The following is a 21,107-nucleotide window of genomic DNA, read 5'->3' on the forward strand; positions in this document are numbered from 1 at the left end:
ATAAAAAAGCATTTGTTTATTTAGCTTAACAAACAAATAGACTTAAAATTTTATTTACAATTTTTACTTTGGTCTAGTTAAAATATCACATCCATGATCCGTTATTAATATTGTATGCTCTATCTGGGCTGTCCTGGCATTGTCTAGTGTTACAGCAGTCCAACCATCTTCTAATATAGCAACTTCTTCACTTCCAGGGCTTAAAACTGGCTCAATTGTGAATGTCATTCCTGGTTTCATTACTCCTTGTTCATAGTTATTTGCTGTAAATATTAAATCACGTTTCAATATGTTATTTGTGTCATTCATAATGAGTAATTAAATTAATTACCAAAGTGATATATTTCTGGTGGTCCATGAAAATAGGTACCAATACCATGACCTCCAAAAGCAGGTAATACATTGTAACCAAGATTTCTTGCAGTTTCTTGAACAATATTACCTAGACAAGATTAGAATTTTTTTGTAAATACAATGAAGTGTTTTAAAATATCAATAAAAAAAACTTTATTACCTATGCTACAAAACTTTTCATTTGGTTTGCAAATTTTAATAGCTGCATCTAGACAAGTTTGAGTAGCTTTAATTAGTTGTTTTCCTTCTTCATCAACATTTCCAACTTCAAACATTTCTGAGCAGTCACCATGATAACCATTTAGGAATACCTAAATAAAAATAAAATGAATGACTAATTTAATACTTTAGGTATCAATAAAATCAATCATGACTTGCTCCTAATTGTCATCTGATTTTGACATAGCACACTATTAATACTTACTGTAATATCAATATTCAGAGTATCACCGTCTCGCAATGGTCGATCATCTGGTACACCATGGCATGCAACATTATTAACACTGGTACAAATTGATTTGGGAAATCCTAAATAATTCAATGGACTTGGATATGCTCCATTATTAATTATGATTTCATGAATCTTTTGGTCTAAGAAATCAGTTGTAACACCTTCCTAATAGAAAATGTGGAAGATCTTATTGAAATATTGTAAAACAACTTAATAACTAAATATCCTATAATGTTCAGCTTACTCTGACAGTAGGTCTTATTTCTTGCAAAATTCTCTTAGCTAACAAGCAACTGTGAATCATACATTCTATTTGATTTTTATTTTTAATCTCTGGTTCTTGAGGTGGTCCTAATGGTCTTCCTGTTTCGGCGTACACTGGCTTTGGAATGTATGACGGTACCGTTCTTGCTGCTGATATATTTCCTGGTGTAACAATGTCATAAGTTCCAAATTTGGCAGCTTTTTTACGCGCTCTGTTCTAAAATAATAAAGATAACGGAGTATTATATAATATTAAAGTTTTCTTATAAAAGTATTAATATTTACCTCTATAAAACTCTTAAAAAAACTAAAAAAAGTTCTGACATTGATCTTGTTAATACCTTGAGACATAACGGATCAAATTAAACAAGAACAAGTAATAATTAATCAATCAGGAATGTTCACAATCTAAGTCAATGCCGTATGTGCACATACATATATTATTACTGCTATTCATGTAAACATTGAAATTTCTTTCTGCTAAAAAACTAGGTCGGTAGTCAGTCCACTTTACCACGAAACAAACAGAGTAAAAAGATCTGAAATTAGTAAAATTCAACTAATAACTATCAATTACATTATTGTAAAAATTTCTTTCATCGTCAGAAATAAAAGATTTTTTTCGCATTAAACATATTAATAATCGTTTGCATAAATGAATAACAGCGAAAAAACGGAATGAGAACAACAATCGATTTAGCAGAATCAAATGTTGGAGTATTACCGCGCGGTGCGCAAGCGTGAAAGGTGGCCGCGGTTGTGCACGTTTCCTTTTCCGATCTTTGGCTGATCAAGGTTCGTTGTTAACATTTTTAAAGTGTCGGAGAATCCATTTTACAAGCGACAATCGCTTAACTGATGACACAAATAATTCGATATTTATAGTTAGTTAACGGCACTGCAGCCGTTAATGACTATATCGATATTAACATTGTAATAACACTAACTTTTATTTTATAGAATCAAAAATGGTGCAGCGTCTAACCTATCGGCGACGACTGTCGTACAACACAAAAAGTAATAGGAGACGAGTGTGAGTGTTTTTTTATAAATTTATGCTAATGTACTTTATTGATTAGCTTCATATGTAACTTTTGGATTTAATTTTCAACCAAAATTTTTACAAAATTAAAGTTATATGAAAAGTTTACGCGGTGTAGCGGTTATGTTTTGATATAGTTCTTTTGATAATTAAGTAACATTTAGATCAATATTTGTCGAATCAAAGTTTTACAGCAATTTAGTAGAAATGAAAAAATTTTAATTAGCTAGCGTCAAATGTTATTGTGTTAATTTGTGTTATATTGCTATGTTACTCATACTGATAGAATATATTTTAGAATACATGTTTTTCCTTTGGGAATGTGATGTTTATATTAAAATGTATTCATCACATACAACTATCACAAATTTACATTGGAATTTATCAAGTTGTTCTCCAAGATGTAGACATTGTAGTCAGTATTTGAAGTTTATTTGAAGCCAGACAGCATGTGAAGTAATCAATCTCTTGAACAATTTAGAGTATCAAATGCAAAGTTTCAACAAGACTTCAGTGCTTTTAGGAATAATCATATTCCAATTAATTAGACATTTTAATTGATAACTATATAACTTCCAGTGTCCGTACTCCTGGTGGTAAACTTGTCTATCAGTACCTCAAAAAACCCAAGAAGATCCCCAGATGTGGTCAATGCAAGGACAAGCTTAGGGGCATTCAGCCTGCTAGGCCTATGGAGCGTTCTCGTATGTGCCGCAGGAAGAAGACTGTCAAGCGTGTTTATGGAGGTGTTATGTGTCACAAGTGTGTTAAGGAGAGGTCAGTTTATTTGATTAATTTATTAATTACTGTTTTTTTTACAAGCATTTCATTAAAAAGTAAAAAATATGAATTTCTATTTTAAATGTATTAATATAAGTTAAAAAAATTATGCAAGAATAACTTGGTCCCTTAAAATTAATAAAATATATTACCATGTTATGTGGAACAGGTAGTTTTAATGTTTTGTAAAACAAACTAGTTAATTTTAACTATGGTTAGTAAATACTGAGAATTTTGAAAAGATACATTTATTTGGATATAACCACCAATTGTTAGTTTTCACAGCAAGTTATTAAAATATAAGTATAATATAAAATTTTGAAAGTACTAATTTTTGTGAAATGAATAATTTTTTTATATAACTGTTATTGTAAGGATTACTCAATTGTATTTAATCTTAGTAAAAGAATAGGTGTGGTCATTCTTTTTATAACAAAATTAAGATCAAACGTTATATTAATTTATCCTTTTTAAGATATAAAGAAATGATGTGCGATTATTTGTTGTAGGATTGTACGAGCTTTCCTCATCGAAGAGCAAAAGATTGTAATCAAAGTTATGAGGGCACAGCAAGCTTCTGCAAAGACGAAAAAAGCAGAAAAGTAATTTACAAATCTTTTACTTTATAAATCTTAAATAAAAAAACTACAAAAAATTTGGAATATAAATCTCATTATTTTATACATGTCATCTTATTTTATAATGGAACTATTTCTAATAACAAAAGCAAACACTAATTAATTGAAATTATTTTATTAAAATAAATATTACAAAATATGTACAATATTATATAAAATAAGAAATAACATTCATTTATCAAAAAAAATCAAAATTTAAATACATAATCTATTCACTTTTTTTACAATCATGCTAGTCTTTAATAACATAACTTTAATTCTTTTCAAAAACTAATTTTATATAATTTATATAGGATATAGATCTAAAACAGTATGATCAATATTGTCATCATTTGTATGATTAAGAGTCAATCAATCTTTCTTTTTCTTGTGATCATCAGCAAAATCTTTTATACGTTCTATTATTTTACCAGGTTCATCCACTCGAGGTATCTGAAATGATAGAACATTGTTTTTATAAATTGCAGCATTAAAGCAGTTTTAAACAGATCTAAATTTATAATTTACCTCATAGTTCTGGCTCAAATATATGCCAGCGTAAATGCCAAGTCCAAACGTAAACTAAATATAAACAAAGATTATAAAAAATATCTTCAAGATTTATTTAAAAAATTGATACATACCAGAAATTTGAACATGTTACAGTAATGGTGATCGAAACAAAAGAAACTGATTATGTATATTACGCAGGAATTTACAAAATCATCTAACGTGACGAAAATCTTATCTTATCGTAAAAACGTTACCATTATATTACATGAGTATCTCACAATGAAAATAAGGTTAAACTTAAACCACGTAAAATTGGACAAATTTTCACAAAATCTACAGAGTGTTATTTGATAGGTCGACATAACGCGCGTGCTCGGTTCTATTCGAAACGACAAATTCAGTGGGTGAATCACCTTCTCGAGACTTTTACGTTAACCGTGCATGGAGAACGAACAGGTAAAAGAAATATTTGGAGAATTTTGTATACACATAGAATCGTTATCAGTTCAAACCATTGCGCGTAAATTTAGTTCTTTGCTCATCTATAGTCAATACAATGATGTCACAGCTCTCGCAACGTTAGATTTTACGATTTCTCTTTGACGTGTATTTTGCTTATCACCACCGTTTTTATAGTTTAAAGTGAAAATAATACTAAATTCATTACGAATTTTCAGGGAAGTGATGTTTCGTTGAACGTCATATTTAGCAACATAACTGTATTTCGTTTGCGGTAAGTTTTATGGTAATTGTAATTAATTGTTTATTTGCACTTTCATAACGTTTGAAACTGCAGCTTTGTAACTCAATTATTGCTTATTTGAACAAATGTCCTAACTATGACTATAAAATAATGATCTGCTCTTTTGCATCATCAGTCTAACTATGAACTGTTGAAAATACATTTGAGTAAGGGACAAAGATCATTCATTGATTGTCCATTTGCTTCATGTTACTTGCATTTGTTCTAATCATTAATCATTGTATGACATTGCATGTAATTTTGTTAAGTGAGAAAACAGAAGCTTTGCATAGCTACTAAAAGCCTGCATCTATTACAGATTGTTAAAACTCAAAATCACAGATGCCATACATTTTGGTTCGCGGTAACCTTGCATCTTATGGTCACAGGTATCCTTGGAGAGTACTTGTGTCTGGCCTAAAAGGTATTGTCTGTCATCTTTCTGTGGCTTTTAAAATAAATTAATTTTCTGAATATGTGTTAAGTTTGTGTGTGAGCTTGATCCATTAAGAAACATCCATAAATTTTAGTTTACTTTTAAAACATTGCAATGAAATTACTAACATAATGAGTGCTATATTTCAGCGGCTGATATAGAACAGTTGAGTCGCTTTGCATCTGGAGGCTACTGTGACGACTCAACAATAGTCTATCTACAACATCCTTGTGTGATATTAACAGCACTAGAAGTCTTGGGATACAAAGTTGTTGCATCTTCCAGTACAAGTGTCAAACAAGATTATAATGAATACATGTGGACTATGAGAAAGGACTTCTCGGAGCCAGAACCAGAGCCAGTCATCAAAGCAGGCAAGTTATTAGAATCTATGTATTGATCCAATGGTTCCATTCCTTACTACAGCTATACAGTATTCGGAAAATTTTCATTCAACATCAATAAAGAGGCGCGTCTATTACGTGTTTGCATGACACAATTCACCGGTAAAAACAGTTTCCTGTCTTACCTCAGATCATTGACATTGCGTCATACGTGATAGTGTTCTAGCTGTATGTTCTGTGCAGGTTTTGTTTTACCTCAATTTATACTTTGAACTACTCGCAGATGGCTCTGTAGTTCATAGTTGTGCGTATTTGTATGTATGACCCCCCTTACCCTAGCCTGCAAAGTGTAATGGACAGTGAAAAAAAAAATACCATTCGAAACATCTCTAATTGAACCCTCCAAAAATGCTCAATATTTTAATTGAACCCCTTCAGTTGTCCCAAAAAAAATTAAAAACTATGATGATTTTTTCGTTTTTTGCAACTGCGATATCTTTAGTAATACTTAATATTTTTGCAAAAGAAACAAGGCAAAAAATTGAACCTTTGCTCGTTTTAATTGCACCCCTCTCACTTTTTCAAAATTATTAATATATATGTCAAAAACAACAATCTAACTTTATTGTATGTTCTTTCCAAATAACCCAATAACCCAATAATCTATTTGAAAAGAACATACAATAAAGTTAGATTGTTGTTTTTGACATATATATTAATAATTTTGAAAAAGTGAGAGGGGTGCAATTAAAACGAGCAAAGGTTCAATTTTTTGCCTTGTGTCTTTTACAAAAATATTAAGTATTACTAAAGATATCGCAGTTACAAAAAACGAAAAAATTATCATAGTTTTTAATTTTTTTTGGGACAACTGAAGGGGTTCAATTAAAATAATGAGCATTTTTGGAGGGTTCAATTAGAGATGTTTCGAATGGTATTTTTTATTTTTACTGTCCATTATACTTTGCACGCTGGGGTAAGGGAGGTGTGTGTATGTACCTTCGAGCATATATATTATGCTTGAAGGTATGTATAGTGCATATCCATTTTCTATATTCCATTACCAGTAAGCTCCATAACTCCAGACCCACCCCCTTACTCTAGCCCACAAAGTATAGTGGATAGCGAGATAAAAATACCATTCGAAATATTTCTAACTGAACTCTCCAAAAATGATCATTATTTTAATTGAACCTTTTTAGTTATCTTAAAAAAATTAAAAACTATGTACATTTTTTGGTTTTTTGCAACTGAGATACACCAATACTTAATGTTTTTGCAAAGATACAAGACAAAAAAATTGAACCCTTGCTAATTTTATTTTAACCTTTCTTATTTTTTCAAAATTATTAATATATACGTCAAAAACAATTTAATTTTATTATATGTTCTGTGACGGTAAACGTCAAGTTAGCGCTAACCATTTAACCTTATTGCTGTCCGTGAGGGCAGCACCTCCCGGGGGGACAAAAATACGTAACGAAGGAATTCGGCACGCGAGCAGACGGAACGCGCGCGAACGAATTTGAACCAGTGAAGCATCGACCATCAAAGTGTCCGTCCACTTACGATATCATCCCTTCGATTCACGTGCCCTTGACGTCCGTACGCTCTAATAATAACAGCGACCAGTGATCCAGGAGTACAGCCGCCAAGGAGCCATCGAGTACCAGCCGGAGGCCAGAACGAGAAAGAGAGAGAGTGTGAGAGGTTTCGCCATCGAGGGCGAAACCAGTGCGTGCGCGCGTTCGCGACTCGCGAACATCGAAACGACAATAAAACTGTTCTGTGCTGTGCGAAGTATTCGCTGTTTCTCTCCGATCGTCTGCGAGTAAAAGGTAAGCTGGCCAGCTTAATTTCGCGTTCGCGATTACACAAATAATAACTTGATTCTAACATTTAATGCGTGCATGCAATGGCACTCGTAACAAAGAGCGGCGAGCGTACCGGCAAAGCGTGTTGTCGATGAGCGAGCGTGCATGTAAACAAACGCGCGGGCCGACCTTTTGTGAGTTTAGAGGAATAATAAAAGATCCGATTTACCTTACTAACAAGTGTTTTCGTTAATTCTCTCATCTCACATAGCTTCCACTCAATTTAACTTTAGGTTATAAACGATAATCGGTTGACCGGCGTATGCTTTCTCGTGCTCTCCCGGAATAGTAGTGAGTATTGACAAGTTCGCGTGTCTTTTCAAGATAATCGCGCGATATAATTTATTAAACGGTCAAACCCCGTTACAGTTCTTACTAAAAAGATCAGTTAACGCGCATGCGTTTTAGTAAGAATATATAATAAAATTAGATTGTTGTTTTTGACATATATATTAATAATTTTAAAAAAGTAAGAAGGGGTCAATTAAAATGAGCAAGGGTTCAATTTTTTTGTCTTGTTTCTTTGCACAAATATTAAATATTGCTAAAAATATCGCAGTTGCAAAAAATCAAAAAATGTATATAGTTTTTAATTTTTTTGGGGGACAACTAAAAGGGTTCAATTAAAATAACGATCATTTTTGGATGGTTCAATTAGAGATATTTCGAATGGTATTTTTTTTCACTGTTAACTACACTTTGTGGGCTGGAGTAAGGGGGGAGGGTGACCTCAGACCACAAAATTTACATATATACAAAAAAAAGGTTCTATCGATGTATTGATAATCGAACTTCACGAAAATACTTCTTTTCAAGTTAAACCCTTCTGGTTCGTTTTAAAAAAATTAGGTAAATTTTATATTTAGAGGAATTCCATTGGCTTTAAAAAATTGAAGAATCTTGATAATAATAATTATAAATGCCATCTCGTGCACTATTATTAAGAATATTTAATAGATTTTAATTTAAAAATTAATTTTATTGATATTCGATTTTCATGTATCTTATTAATTAACTGTTTTTCAGCGGTTCTTCAAACAAAAATGCCATTTTTCAATATTTATGAATGGTTCAATTAAAAATAATGAGAATTCAAGATTTTAAGACCAACGAAATTTCGCTAAAATAAAATTCATCGAGAAATAGCGATTTTTATATTGCACACATATCGTATTTGTTTTCTAATTTTTTTTTTTAAGAAATCAGAGAGATTCTATTAAAAAAAATAGTATTTTCGTAAGACTTAATTACAAATATGTCGATAAGTTTTTTTTCGTATGTACGTAAATTTTGTGGGCTGCGGTCAATCACGGTTTACCTTAAAAAAAAGGGCTTCTAGAAGCCAACTTCATCTTTTACACTTAAAAAAACTTTTGTCTAGCTTAGTGAGCTCAGACAGGGGTGAAATTCTATAAGTTTTTGATTTTACGATAACCAAGTTTATGGTAAGTATTGATGATTGGTATTAGTACGGTAATCGGTGATATGGTACTGATCAGAGAAGAAAACCTGGTTTTTTTCAGGAAGTGTCTACACGGGATCCGTGCCTCTCCCCGGCCCCGGGTCCGCCCCTGTCTGTGTTTTTGTATGCGCACACCATCTCTTTAATTTCGAGTTCAGTGGTGAGTTTCATATTGAATGCGAGAAACGAATCTATGAAGTTGCTATATCCGTGATTTACAGCTTCAATTTTATTCAACATGTAAGTTGGTGAATTCATAATCTTTCTTTTCATTGTACTGTAAACCGTAATTACAACTAATTTTCCATACTTTTAGTTTTATTAAATTGCAAAATACATAATGGATGCCTACATGACGATAAATCACGGATATAGCAACTTCATAGATGCGTTTCTCGCATTCAATATGAAACTCACCATTGAATTTAAAATTATAGACATGGTGTGCGCATACTGAAACTCGGACAGGGATGGACCCAGGGTTGGGAAGAGGCACGGATCCCGTGTGAACACTCCCTTAGTCTTCCCCCTTTTGAATCTGCCTCCATTCCGATATTCGGACTAGAGTCGATGTTTTTTACTCTGACCAGTGCCAACCAATACTTGGTTAACGTAAAATTAAAAAGTTATAGAATTTCACCCCATGCACGCTAATCCATGGGTAAGAGTAAGGAGATGAGGTTGGTAAAGGCGGCAGCTATTCGTCCCAGTGTCACCGACGGATTCGTTAATGAGGTTCGACGGTTGGTAACACTTGCGCCAGGCACTCGGAGTTATCATGTCACTACGCGGACTTAAATAATACGCAATAAACTTATTTCTTGTCGCTAGTGAATGGCCGAACCTATCTGGTGAACATGGGTGTCTTCAGTTCATTACATTCAATTTTGAATTCTTAAATTCTAAAAGATTTTTTAAGAAAGAGCCATCGAACATCGGATGTTGAACGAGTACTAAGATGAAAAAACAAATTTATTATTAATTATCATTATCTTACGAAACATTTTTCCATGGCCTCACAAGATCATATGCAACATTTATTTTTATTTGACATTAATTTGTAAACAAAAATAAGTGTCTTTTCAGACCATGCAGAAATTTATTGTAAGATAATAATGAAATAATAAGATAATAAGACAAATAATGAATTTGTTTTTTATTACCTCAGTATTCATCACACATCCGATGTCTGATGGCCCTTATGTAGAAAGTCCCTTATAAAGGAAGTCCCATAGAAAATCTCTTATGTATTAGCATGTAAAAAATATTAAATTGTAAGTCTTACTTCAATATTCGTTATTCAAAACTTATGTACTTATTGTTATTTTTATTTACTTTTTTAATTATTGGTTCTGTTTTTGCTTTATAAATAACTGATGACTTTTAATTAAAAAAGAATACATTAAAGACAAAATACATTAAAGATACGTACATACTTCAATAATGCAATATATCATAGCATCTATTTCTAATACATGAAAGATCTGATTGTTATTATTCTATTGCTATGGTATAATTATAAAATATAGTAATTAAGAAAAAAGGTGTACTCTTATATTATTGTATATTCAATAAAATTGAATAATTAGATAAGTTATAAGTATCGTTAACAAATGAAAATAATCATAAAGATATAAGTTTTTGATAACGAATATTGAAGTGAAACTTAAAATTTAATATTTTTTACATAAACATGCTAACCACGACAATCTTTTCAGAATTCAAAATTGAATGGACTTGGAACGAACGGAATCCGGGAAAACTAGTCGAGTATACAAATTGAAGTCGGCTGCGGGAAGTCCTGTTTTTTCGAGGTAAACCATTGATGCCGAACACTTACTAGTGGCTAACGCGAACACATCATACGCACATACATATCATGGGCTATGCAGTGAAGTTTGTGATTTGTATGATTCGGTATTTGTAATAAATATCTAGAAAGTGAACTTTCTTATTTTATCATAATTTAGTTTGTTGGGGATAGTGTGAACATTAATTATTACATGCACTATAAAGACTCAAAGACATATATTAACTTGTAATTAACAGAAACAATTTATAAACCACGAACTAAATTTTGATAGATTCTAGCAAGAAGGATCCAACCATCTAGCTCAATGTTCATTTCAAGAAGGTGCCATTTCGTTATTCATTTAAAAAAAATGTTTTGAAATGACTGTTGTGCTATACCCTTCTTGCTAGCAGCTGTCAACTTAAAGCAAACTAAAAAAACAATGAAACATTTGTGCATAGTTGAAACTACCTAAAGTTAAAACTGAAGTCCTCTGAACTTTAAATATAATAAAGTTACAAAGATGGTGAAGAAAAAGGGAATTGTTTGGAACTACTTTACAAAAAGAATTCGTGGTTCTCAAGTTATTGCTTTTTGTAAATTTTGCAACCAGTCATACATTCAAAATGCCACTAGAATGGAAAAACATATAGAACGATGTGAGAAATGTCCAGAAAATATAAGAAAAGATTTTGTAAAACTTGTGAGAAACAAACGTGCCAATTCCTTAATAAGTTGGTCAATGCAACAAAATCAAAATAACCAAAATAATACACACAATGAAAATGAAGAAAATGTAAATGACTGGGAGTATGAAGAATTAAATAAACAGATACTTGAAAATAACTCTGACGATATTGATATTGATGATTCTAAGAATTGGATTGAAAATTCACAATTGCAACCTGTTGAATCAGAAGAACCTAAAGAAAATCAAGAGTGGGATGTAGCCAGAGATGAGAGAAGTGCATCTGTTAATGAAAGTAGTTAAGTTATTTTTTAAATATGTCGAAAATTAAAAATAATATATGACTAATAATCAAAAATATTAATAATTATTATATTTTTAACATAAGAAATAAAATCTTTCAGTTGCAGCACAAATTCCAGCATTACAACGCCCTTTGAATAGAAGGGTACATTCCAAAAGGGTATCTCATATGCCATTGCTTTCTAATCATAATTCAGTAAATTCATTTTTAAATAGTAAAATCCAAAGAGAACAGTATTTAGAAAGATTAGCATTGAGAAAAATTGCAGAGTTGGAATTGCAACGTAAAACATTAGAGTTTGAAAAATTAAAGTGGGAACACACAGTAGAAAAAACTAGAAATGAAATGAGATGGGCACATGAATGTCGTATGATGCAATTGAAAGAAGAATATCAACAAAATTTAATTAAACAAACTCAAGATAAATAATTAGTGTTTCAGTTATAAACATAGTATTTTTCAATCTAACTATTTGACTACTTTTTAGAAATTTGTTTAGGCATTAATTAATTGGATTATATTCATTCAGAATTGGTCCATTATCTTTTAAGTATTCAACAGTGGTTGACCAGATATTAGCAGTCGTCTAGTTTCCTTTAAGCCGATTTAATGATTTATTGAATCTTAATTCCTTTTTTTCATGATCAAATCAAAATTTCACGTTAAAATATTGACGACTAAATGCTATCGTAAAACTCGTCTTAGAATTCGACTGGAGTGGTGATTGCTATTGAAATATTATTTTCTTGCATGGGGACTCGATTTATGCAGACTCGGGAAAATAAGCATTTTTTAAATCTCATCTCGCACGTCGTTTTGAAAAATAAAATTAGACGCATGTACGAATTCAAACTTCTTACTCGCACTAGTATCAAAATGTACTATTTCTTTTTTAAACTTAAATTATTTTTTTCCTACACGAAGTACAACTAAAAATACTGTATCCGAAAAATGAAATATTTTTACTGTGAATTTTCTTTTCGTTTTGGTTTTGTTCATTAAAACATGTTTTAATAAGCGTAGTATTAATAAAAGTTATCGTGACTTTATGTTTTTTAATGTATTTATATAATAAAATGACATCAATAATTATTACATTTTTAACATAAGAAAATAAAACTTATTTAATTTTAATATACATAGATGTAGATACATAGATGTAAAAAATAAATTTTTCTACGAAAACGTACTATTGATGAAATTTTTTAATGTCCTTTAAAAAATGATTAATTTCATTAAATTGGACTAACGGCAGCTGGAAAGTTAAATAAAATGAAATATTTTTTTCATTTTAGAACTCAAAGATAACGAAGTTTAAAATCGTCGTGAAGTGAGCTTCAATGGAAGAAACAAAAATGTCTGAGAAATTAGCGGAAATTATCGCTAACGATACTTATTATTACACTGCCGTGAAAGGCTCACCCTTTTCGATGGACTGTGTTGGTTTTGGCTTGACACAGGATGAAATCACGGCGTTAAATAAAAGATTTCCTAATTCCGGAACAGAAGTGGTCAACGGTGTGATGATAAAAGGTTATTATTTTATTCTGTTACAATAAATACGTACCACTGTGACTGTTAAAAATAATGCCTTTTTTATACAACTTACAAAAGTACAAATGATTGACTGATTATTTTTTCAAAATATTGCATTTTATATAAAGAAAAATAGCGTGTACTTCATTAACAGTTAGTTTTTGTATAAAAACCCTATTTATCAGCTTTATCAATTTTTCAGGATCACCACTTGCCGTCATCAATGCACTTGCGGAATTGGGTTACAGAGTTGTTAGTTCTACAGGCGAAGCCGAAATATTATGGACTCTTCAAAGAGATGCTTAGAAAAAAAAGAAATGTAATAAATTTCGACACTTCGACATCAAATTTAATTGTAAAATGTCGTCGCTCTTAAACATATGATTGTCGTTGAACACTTTCGTTTTAGTATTTCGATCTTGTCATTGTGCCGGGTGCTCTTTAGAGAAATTAAGATGATATATAGCAGGAATTAATATTAACACAAAACATGATTTCAGTTTCCGACGACTGTCATTGAACGATGAAGTATTGTTTTATTACAAAAAATAACAGACACATTTCCGTATGGCATTTTTTAAGATGTTAAATTTTCGAGGACCAATTTGTATCATACTATTTTTGTTTTATAAAGAAAAAAGTATATGAACATGGACTGGAACGTTTTTATATTGAACAGCGTTATTCCATGTCGTACAAAGTACCTTTACTTTCATGTAAAGAACGTACCAAGTATTTTTGATGATTTTACTCCCATTTATTGAAAATCTTTTTAATATATTTACCGATGATACTCTATACGTGAACTAAGAAATTGAAACTCTTGCATAATACGACTTACCTCGAACTATTATGCTTTATGAATTGAAGAAAAAAGAATTTTATAAAATCAAAAGTAAATGTGCAGCTATTGTAGTCTCGTGATGTAGGATAATTACACGCCTAAACAAATTAAAAGTGAAACTTAAATCAACTAATGACGATTGTGCAATAATTGTTGCATTAAATGAACAATCAATATTTATCTTTATTTTTTACCAATTTACGCCTGACATATTGAAATTGTCGTGAAATTGTTTTATTTACAAGGTATTATTTACAACTTAATAACTAATATTCATGCTTATACATTATTTTTGTGATACGTTTAAGTTTAAACCTCGAAAAAATTATAAATATTGCGGCCTACAAGAGTTACTTAATAATTTCAACAGAAAGGAAAGTGCTGTAGTGTCGATATTTATAATTAATTATCAAACTATTACAGCGATGCCTTACATAAATTGGATATATTATATTATCTATGAGCAGTGTGTTAAAAATCTGTCGTTGAACAAATCATATGTCGTATTTTATGAAAATTTATATTTACGTAGTGTATCTCTATATGATTAGGTCGTAGTCATTATCAATGGATACTTTATATTTGTGCTTGTGTAACGAATAGATACGTTTACTTATGTTATTAACTATTATATCAATATAGAATTTGTCTAAATGTTTGAACGGTAATTTTCTTTAATACAAAAACTCAGTCACAATTCCCATTAAAACTTCAATCGTTGAAAAATTAAAGCGATATTAAAAAGCATGATATTAACAATGAGTTTCAGATGATAAGCATGGATTCAACGAAAAATTCACACGACGATGGCACGTGCTGTAATTGCAAAACTGGAGATTCCACTCGGCAAACTTTATCGGAATTAGATTTCGAACGTGGTATTTGGTATGCAGGTATGACCCTTTATCTTTGTTCTGATGAAAAATACAGGTTAAATTTTGTTGATTTTTACTCTTAGAATTCAAAATCATTATAATATTATTGCAATAATAATAATATGTATGAAAGTATCTAACCATCGACAATGTACATTGATTAATTTTCGAAAACATCTGCCGAATCAAAAAAACGTCTCAACAATTTTCCTGTTGTGAGCTTGCAGCGACAAAACTTGATACAAACTAAAATTTGATTCACAGCTCAAAGCAACGATCTGCAACGAGTGCGTCAATTGTTAAACAAAGGTACAGCAGTAGACGTGGTAGACGGCGCAGGTTACACGGGCTTGCACTACGCATCGCGCAACGGCCACGTGGAGGTGTGTCGTGAGTTGCTGAGTCGTGGCGCCGCGGTGAATGCGATGACTAGGTCAGGACACGCAACGTCTTTGCACCGCGCTGCGAGTCAGGGGCATGCTCGAGTCGTCGATATGCTCCTGAAAGCTGGTGCCAATGCCAATGCACAAGATGCGGATGGTTTCACTGCGCTTCATCGTGCGATAGTAGCAAATTCCGAGCCAGTTTGCAAGCTCCTAGTGTCAGCAACTAGATTGAACTTGACCGACAAGTATGGCCGTACGCCTAAACAACTTGCCGAGGAAAAAGACAAATTGCATTTGTTTGAATAGGTCTGTAAGTGCAGTTTTGGAATACATTCACTGGATAAGTTTTATTTTGGAGCAAGCAGGCAGTTACTTTTTAGCGACTGTAGTTGGAAATTATCAATTAGTACATATTTTCTAATTTAATAAAAATATAATTACTTAAATATTCAATATATATTGTTAAGCAGAATGAATTTACAATAAAATTATTTTCAATTTAAAGAAAAATTAGACCATTAAAGGTTGCCTAGTAAATTACTTATATAAAATCATTTGATTTTTATCATAATAACAATTTTCTGAATCACTCTTCTATTAAGAAATTCATTCGTCGTTAAATTGTACAAGTCATTGCCAGTAAACATTTTTTTACAATTCAGGTTAAGTTGAAACAGTTTGTGCATAAGAAAAGGCCGTCAACGCACACATAAAAAGAAGCAATGAAATACAAAATAAAGCTCTATTTCTCTATCTCTCTACCTTAACAGACAACAAATCTTTTTATTCTTAACAATTTGGTTAAAGTTCCTAAGTGCTTTTTGCAGCACAGAGATTCTTTTGCGAAAGGAAGTTCAACGTTGCAAATATATAGACGTAGAGAGGCATTGTTGCGGTGTTGAAAAACATCGATAAAGGCGGCACAGGTCGTGGCTCTAGAGAAAGAGAAAGAGAGAGAGGGGAGGGGGAGAGACAGAATGAGAGAGAAGAGAGAGGGACGTTGTATGCGTAACTGGGCCATTTTACCTTCGCTTGGAATATGCTGGGGCGCTGCGCTCGCTGCTCGCGGATGAGAGCTCGTGAAAGGGAGTTCGCCGTTCGGTCGTGCTCTTGATATTGAATCGACTCGTGCGACATCGGAGCCACTCGCGCTGTTTCGCCTGTCGTCGGGAGGGCCAAATGGCGCAGTTTGTTTGACCGTGAGCTGCTGCCATCTAGTGCCGGGGCCAAGTGTCGCCAGCGTCAGTCGCGTGTCTGTCTGTGTTGGCTGCAGCAGCAGCAGGACAGGGAGATACAATTGAACGAGCGATAGAGAAAGAAAGATCCTTCGAAAATATAGGTGATAAAGGTGATTTGGAGCAAAGAGACGCGCTTCGGCTAACGAGGTGGCAGAGCCAGTTACTAGTGTCGCGGTAGTAGAGAAAGGAAAAAATCGACGAGCTGATGTTACTAAGTTGGAAGACGATCCGTGTACGAGTGCCCCATCGTTACCTCTGTCTCTTGTGCTGTGCGTTTCGTTTCTCCGAATCGTGCGACAAACAAAGCACGCGCGTGAACCACGAGATCGCATGAAGTTTCGTGCCCTCGAAGGTCTTGTAAGCTGCGAGAACGAGTGGGGACAAAGTGAAGCTTGACAATCATCGGCATGTAACACTCGTAGAGGTCCGTGACGTCACGGGGGCCTCTCCGATTTCAACTCGTGCAAGCAGCAGCGCCACGTTAAAGTGCCGACCTAGACATTACAACGCACGTAGCACACTGCAGTGAGCCAAAGTGGCGAACGCAACGTGAAGGTAAGCTTTCGTTCGGCATCGTCGTCGTCGTCAGCATCGCCACCGTCGTTTTGCGTGTATTATTAGTGTTTATTTTGCGGAGGCGTGCAGTGCGCCTCACGAAAGACGGAGTGTAGGTCTGTATGTCTCTCGAAAACAGTTGTTGACCGTCCACACGGCGCGGGTATTGCGGTCGCGAGAGTAAGAGAGACGGAGAAAGAGAAAATAAGAGAGAGTGGGATTGGCCCCCGCGCGGCCCGACCTAACCTCACTTCTCTTCTCTTCTCTCTATCCCTCTCCTACTCGCTCTCTCACCCAGCCTAACCTGTCGCGCTCGCTATAGCGAGCAGAGCCGAGAAAAAGCGACGGGGAAAGAACGAACGCAAGCAGCGGCGCAGCAGCAGCGTAGCACAGCTCTGAAAAAGAGATCAGTCTTTTGCGCCGCCGCGGAAGCGAGCGTCGTCCGTTCGTACGTTCCTCGCCTCTCGTGCTCTGCTGCTGGCATTGCTACCATAACCTATAACTGGATATTATGTGTTCGTTGCTACCTCCAGTGTACCCCCTGTGTATATATACATATCTATATATATTTGTACGCGAACGCGAGTGTATATGTGGTGCCGCTACTCCTCCCATTTTCGGCTCGCGAACTGGGCCCGCGAAAATCTCGCTGATTTTTCCCAGTGTGCGTGAGCAAGAAAGAGCGAGAGCGTGAACGCTCAAGATTGCGATCTCAACACCGAAATATACACACCGACATCGCGAGTTTTATTTTAGCCGCTTTACGCTGTCGCGTGCACGATAGCGATGCTTCGTCCGTGTTCGCGATGCGCATTACGCATCTCTTCCAGCAGCGAAGCTTTATTAAGAAAATAACAGTATGAAAACTATCCCGCAGGTGATGTTGGAGATCAGTGCCGTTGGACCTATCACTTCGAAGCTATATCAGAGAGGTTAAAGGAGAGCGCGCTGGACGCGCCAAAACAACAATATTTGTTCACGCAAGTGCTCGTATACATGGTGGTGCATTGACGAATTTGAATGTCATCGATAGCAGTTCTAATACACACGTGAGGTGTTGTATTGTAAACAAGTGCTCATTTAATTGGAAAAGGAGAGAGAACGAACGCGCACGCGAGTGCTTGGTGAGTGAGTGTGCTAAACGACAACTTGACGCAAACACATACATCCGTGGTTGTCATCAATCAACAAACGAATACGTCGTCGTCCTCCTCCTATCGCCGGCGAGTCTGCCCTCGATGAGAGGAGGCACATGTCCATTGCTGCCGCTGAAAATGCAGGGTAAGTGTCATACGAGTACGAGTTAAAGCACGCGTACATCCATCATTTCCAAATTCGTCGTTTGACAACGCGAGAGAAAGGAGCGAGAGAGAGAGAAAGAGATACGCGTTCGAGACGATGATGGAGAGGGAAAAGAATCGCCTTGGCCTGGATACCGCCGTTACAGCCGCCGCGACATAACCCTGGAGCCGCTGGTTAACTCTCTTCTCGCGCCTTTTCGTCTCGTGCGCGTATTGTCTCTCTCATTGCGATTTTTTTCACGCGATAATACACCTTTATGCGTCGTTATGTCACATTCTATGCTCCCGTCCTTTCCGCGGTGCTTTCCTCTTTTCGATCGTTCTTATTTTTTTTGTCTTTACATAAGTCTTTCCGGTTGCAATGGCAAGTGTTGTCGGTGTGGTTGCTGTGCCCTTGGCAAAGAGTACACCGGCGTTCATAGACGCGTGTATCACGGCTGGAAAGTAAAAGAGGAGTAAAGTGGCAGAGATTGTGTAACTTGATGTACAGCGGCGCAGCACTAATGAAATTTCGGGAAGCCTTATACACACTTGGTGCGCGCACGACGCTCTGCGTGTGTGCGTGCATCACTGTCGTGTGGGAGCAAAAGGAGAGGGGACTACACGTATATACACAATGTGCGCGCTGCTGAAGAAAATGGCATCGAACTCGCGCGGCGGCTGAACGGCATGTGAACGACACTCCTTCGTCCTTGAACCTATTAGGCGGCGCGAGTAGCGCCGTGCGCGCGTGATATTTTCGCTCGGTTACACGCGAGAGAGCTTTCCGACTAGACACGTCAGAGCCGCAGAAGGGACTTTCCTTGCCTTACGCTATATAATACACCAGTCACTACATACTTCCCTCTCTCTCTCTCTCTCTCTCTCTCTCTCTCTCTCTCTCTCTCTCTCTCTCTCTCTCTCTCTCTCTCTCTCTCTCTCTCTCTCTCTCTCTCTCTCTCTCTCTCTCTCTCTCTCTCTCTCTCTCTCTCTCTCTCTCTCTCACTCAGGTGTAAGCGTCATTGTATGACGCCAACCGGCCGACCTGATTTTCCACCTGCCGAACGTTCATTTCTTTCCTTCTCCTTCTGCTTCTTCTTCTCCTTTCTTTTGCTTCCTTTTTGCGAGATAATCTTATCGCCAGAAATGGGATTGGTTTACAATGGTGTTGTACGATATACGTTTTTGTCAATTTTTTCGATAGTTCACGGAAAAATATTTCTTATGAATATTTAAAAAACAAACATTTTTTTTTCGAATACTCATACATAGGTACTCCTCAGTTTTCCTATAACTTATTGCTACAAAATATAACATTTCTTTTTAATTTTTATGTATTATTTTGAAATATTATAACTCCAGATGGGCAATGATGATTCTACGCAGAATATAATAATCTCATTTTTATTACTACGAGAAAGTGTTCCTTGAAGTATAAGTCGCAGTAGGAATAAGTTTTTATTAGTCCGAAGGTAAAGTGAGATGCATAATAAAATAATCTCTCGGTATCAAGTGACCAGCTACTGGTAACGTGATTCTACTCTGCAGAATTATTATCGCTCAGCAAAAAAAGAAAAAAAAAGTGTTTTCACGACTAACACTTTTCAAGCGATTATTACTGCCAATGTTACAAATTTCTTTGAGTATAGAGAAATAATTGCGTGATCTCATGTTGTTCTCTTTTCTAGTTGGGCGGTTCGAAAAATTATTAATAAGTTGGAGCTTTATCTTATCACGTCTTTTCTTAGAATTCGGCGTAATCGATAAAATTCGGCAGTTGCCGTGTAATGTTTTGCAATTTTAAAGTAATATTCGCAATAATTCTTCGTACGTCACAATTCTTTCGATGCTTTCCCGACGAAAGCGGCGAAATCATTTTCACGAAAAGAGTAAACAATAAAGTCGCGCGAGTGCAATGGCACTTGGAATATATTTTTGCAACATAATATCGCGTTAAGCTCTTCCGAGAGCGACGCACGAATACATAAATTCCGCGCTGATAAAAAGCTTGATGGTCGTCGTTCGACGGACGGCCCCAGACAATATACGAATTCTGGGGTTCAAAGGACCATGACACGCCACACATAGCCCGTTAAAAGGTTAACAGCTCCGAGTTTACTCGAGATTCTTGCCCTTGCCACTTTGCGCGCTCGCTCGCGAAAAAATCAAAACAAATAGGCAGAGCTGTCGTTTGATTAGCATCGTCGTTGTGCGCATCCAAATCACATTTCGCCTGCGGGGGAACAATTTAATTGACGACTTATCGGTAACCTCTTACTTTATCGTGATCTTGCGTAAACAAGTCGAAAAAACAAGAGACAATTGGATACCTCTTCATCGACAGTCTACTCTCGTCATTGGTCCATTTTTTCTTTCTTTCTTGCAACGCGTTTGGGAAAAAAAATAGACTTATGTATCCAAGCTGTACGCAGCCGGGTCTTGTACGAAAAACGACTGGCGTTTTATCTTATCTATCGTACGTTACCGGTGAAAGTGCATCCTTGAGATTTTCCACGCGTTGCATCTGCGTCGGTGTAGTACCCATCGGTTGCCACTGTTGTTTGTGACTTGTTATTTTAATATGTAACGTTAGTTCAGTCGTATGCTCCTGTGTTTAATTTACGGCGTCGCATATACGCACAACTCGCACAAAATTATATATACGCATTTCTATATGTCTCGATAAGGAATGCCGTTCTTTTTTTTTCTTGTGCCTCGTGTTTTCCTCCT

At 35.0% G+C, this 21,107-nt stretch overlaps 6 protein-coding genes and 1 long non-coding RNA gene across 12 annotated transcripts in view; 5 read left to right on the forward strand and 2 right to left on the reverse strand.

The window, feature by feature from the left end:
- Positions 1 to 63: 63 nt before the first annotated feature.
- Positions 64 to 1,687, reverse strand: LOC131668745 (methionine aminopeptidase 1D, mitochondrial). The gene is made up of 6 exons (XM_058943154.1): positions 1,355 to 1,687; positions 1,050 to 1,286; positions 779 to 970; positions 515 to 665; positions 332 to 442; positions 64 to 263 (listed from the first exon to the last, which is right to left on the reverse strand). Exons 1-6 carry the CDS (start codon positions 1,418 to 1,420, stop codon positions 64 to 66), a joined length of 957 nt encoding a protein of 318 aa, XP_058799137.1. The 5' UTR covers positions 1,421 to 1,687.
- Positions 1,688 to 1,814: 127 nt separating this feature from the next.
- LOC131668768 (large ribosomal subunit protein eL34-like) lies at positions 1,815 to 3,561 on the forward strand. Its single transcript, XM_058943193.1, has 4 exons — positions 1,815 to 1,864; positions 2,030 to 2,102; positions 2,691 to 2,888; positions 3,401 to 3,561. The coding sequence occupies exons 2-4, from the start codon at positions 2,038 to 2,040 to the stop codon at positions 3,495 to 3,497; spliced, it is 360 nt and encodes a 119-aa protein (XP_058799176.1). The 5' UTR covers positions 1,815 to 1,864; positions 2,030 to 2,037; the 3' UTR covers positions 3,498 to 3,561.
- Positions 3,562 to 3,667: 106 nt separating this feature from the next.
- On the reverse strand, positions 3,668 to 4,310 carry LOC131668771 (uncharacterized). Its single transcript, XR_009302313.1, has 3 exons — positions 4,153 to 4,310; positions 4,037 to 4,090; positions 3,668 to 3,961 (listed from the first exon to the last, which is right to left on the reverse strand). It is a non-coding gene; the product is annotated as an uncharacterized LOC131668771 (long non-coding RNA).
- A 69-nt stretch (positions 4,311 to 4,379) lies between these two features.
- On the forward strand, positions 4,380 to 13,169 carry LOC131668769 (uncharacterized). The gene is made up of 5 exons (XM_058943195.1): positions 4,380 to 4,477; positions 4,699 to 4,754; positions 5,083 to 5,187; positions 5,349 to 5,573; positions 12,959 to 13,169. Exons 3-5 carry the CDS (start codon positions 5,106 to 5,108, stop codon positions 12,979 to 12,981), a joined length of 330 nt encoding a protein of 109 aa, XP_058799178.1. The 5' UTR covers positions 4,380 to 4,477; positions 4,699 to 4,754; positions 5,083 to 5,105; the 3' UTR covers positions 12,982 to 13,169.
- LOC131668767 (ankyrin repeat domain-containing protein 39) lies at positions 6,911 to 15,778 on the forward strand. The gene is made up of 3 exons (XM_058943192.1): positions 6,911 to 7,381; positions 14,813 to 14,936; positions 15,183 to 15,778. The coding sequence occupies exons 2-3, from the start codon at positions 14,813 to 14,815 to the stop codon at positions 15,608 to 15,610; spliced, it is 552 nt and encodes a 183-aa protein (XP_058799175.1). The 5' UTR covers positions 6,911 to 7,381; the 3' UTR covers positions 15,611 to 15,778.
- On the forward strand, positions 9,471 to 12,935 carry LOC131668765 (putative mediator of RNA polymerase II transcription subunit 26). Of its 6 annotated transcripts, none has more exons than XM_058943188.1 (5): positions 9,471 to 9,829; positions 10,048 to 10,153; positions 10,598 to 10,693; positions 11,133 to 11,657; positions 11,764 to 12,935. In XM_058943188.1, exons 4-5 carry the CDS (start codon positions 11,195 to 11,197, stop codon positions 12,090 to 12,092), a joined length of 792 nt encoding a protein of 263 aa, XP_058799171.1. In that variant the 5' UTR covers positions 9,471 to 9,829; positions 10,048 to 10,153; positions 10,598 to 10,693; positions 11,133 to 11,194; the 3' UTR covers positions 12,093 to 12,935. The 6 variants fall into 6 exon arrangements, with proteins under 6 accessions (XP_058799171.1, XP_058799172.1, XP_058799173.1 ...); XM_058943189.1 differs by having other exon boundaries at positions 10,048 to 10,136; XM_058943190.1 differs by having other exon boundaries at positions 10,087 to 10,153.
- A 769-nt stretch (positions 15,779 to 16,547) lies between the features above and the next one.
- LOC131668770 (nuclear receptor coactivator 3) overlaps positions 16,548 to 21,107 on the forward strand; it is a 59,672-nt gene continuing 55,112 nt past the window's right edge. Inside the window, exons 1-2 of the mRNA XM_058943196.1 lie at positions 16,548 to 17,097; positions 17,975 to 18,378. Coding sequence (XP_058799179.1) covers positions 18,350 to 18,378 — 29 coding nt within the window. The 5' untranslated portion in view covers positions 16,548 to 17,097; positions 17,975 to 18,349. The remainder of the gene's footprint in view (positions 17,098 to 17,974; positions 18,379 to 21,107) is intronic.

This window comes from Phymastichus coffea, unplaced genomic scaffold (assembly GCF_024137745.1).
Source record: "Phymastichus coffea isolate CEN01 unplaced genomic scaffold, Cenicafe_Pcof_1.1 PCOF00083, whole genome shotgun sequence".
In the NCBI taxonomy this organism is placed as follows: domain Eukaryota; kingdom Metazoa; phylum Arthropoda; class Insecta; order Hymenoptera; family Eulophidae; genus Phymastichus; species Phymastichus coffea.

What these genes read in the sequence shown, in the direction of transcription:
- LOC131668745 (XM_058943154.1), bottom strand. Translation starts at nt 1,420, where the DNA reads ATGTCTCAAGGTATTAACAAGATCAATGTCAGAACTTTTTTTAGTTTT. An exon ending in TTTTTAAGAGTTTTATAGAG is followed by an intron (nt 1,287 to 1,354) that starts GTAAATATTAAT and finishes TTATTATTTTAG; the next exon opens with AACAGAGCGCGTAAAAAAGC. An exon ending in CTCTGAATATTGATATTACA is followed by an intron (nt 666 to 778) that starts GTAAGTATTAAT and finishes ATTTTTATTTAG; the next exon opens with GTATTCCTAAATGGTTATCA.
- LOC131668769 (XM_058943195.1), top strand. Translation starts at nt 5,106, where the DNA reads ATGCCATACATTTTGGTTCGCGGTAACCTTGCATCTTATGGTCACAGG. An exon ending in ACTTGTGTCTGGCCTAAAAG is followed by an intron (nt 5,188 to 5,348) that starts GTATTGTCTGTC and finishes GCTATATTTCAG; the next exon opens with CGGCTGATATAGAACAGTTG. An exon ending in AGAGCCAGTCATCAAAGCAG is followed by an intron (nt 5,574 to 12,958) that starts GCAAGTTATTAG and finishes TTTTCATTTTAG; the next exon opens with AACTCAAAGATAACGAAGTT.
- LOC131668767 (XM_058943192.1), top strand. Translation starts at nt 14,813, where the DNA reads ATGATAAGCATGGATTCAACGAAAAATTCACACGACGATGGCACGTGC. An exon ending in ACGTGGTATTTGGTATGCAG is followed by an intron (nt 14,937 to 15,182) that starts GTATGACCCTTT and finishes TTTGATTCACAG; the next exon opens with CTCAAAGCAACGATCTGCAA.
- LOC131668765 (XM_058943186.1), top strand. Translation starts at nt 11,195, where the DNA reads ATGGTGAAGAAAAAGGGAATTGTTTGGAACTACTTTACAAAAAGAATT. An exon ending in TGCATCTGTTAATGAAAGTA is followed by an intron (nt 11,658 to 11,763) that starts GTTAAGTTATTT and finishes AAAATCTTTCAG; the next exon opens with TTGCAGCACAAATTCCAGCA.
- LOC131668768 (XM_058943193.1), top strand. Translation starts at nt 2,038, where the DNA reads ATGGTGCAGCGTCTAACCTATCGGCGACGACTGTCGTACAACACAAAA. An exon ending in AAAAGTAATAGGAGACGAGT is followed by an intron (nt 2,103 to 2,690) that starts GTGAGTGTTTTT and finishes TATAACTTCCAG; the next exon opens with TGTCCGTACTCCTGGTGGTA. An exon ending in CACAAGTGTGTTAAGGAGAG is followed by an intron (nt 2,889 to 3,400) that starts GTCAGTTTATTT and finishes TATTTGTTGTAG; the next exon opens with GATTGTACGAGCTTTCCTCA.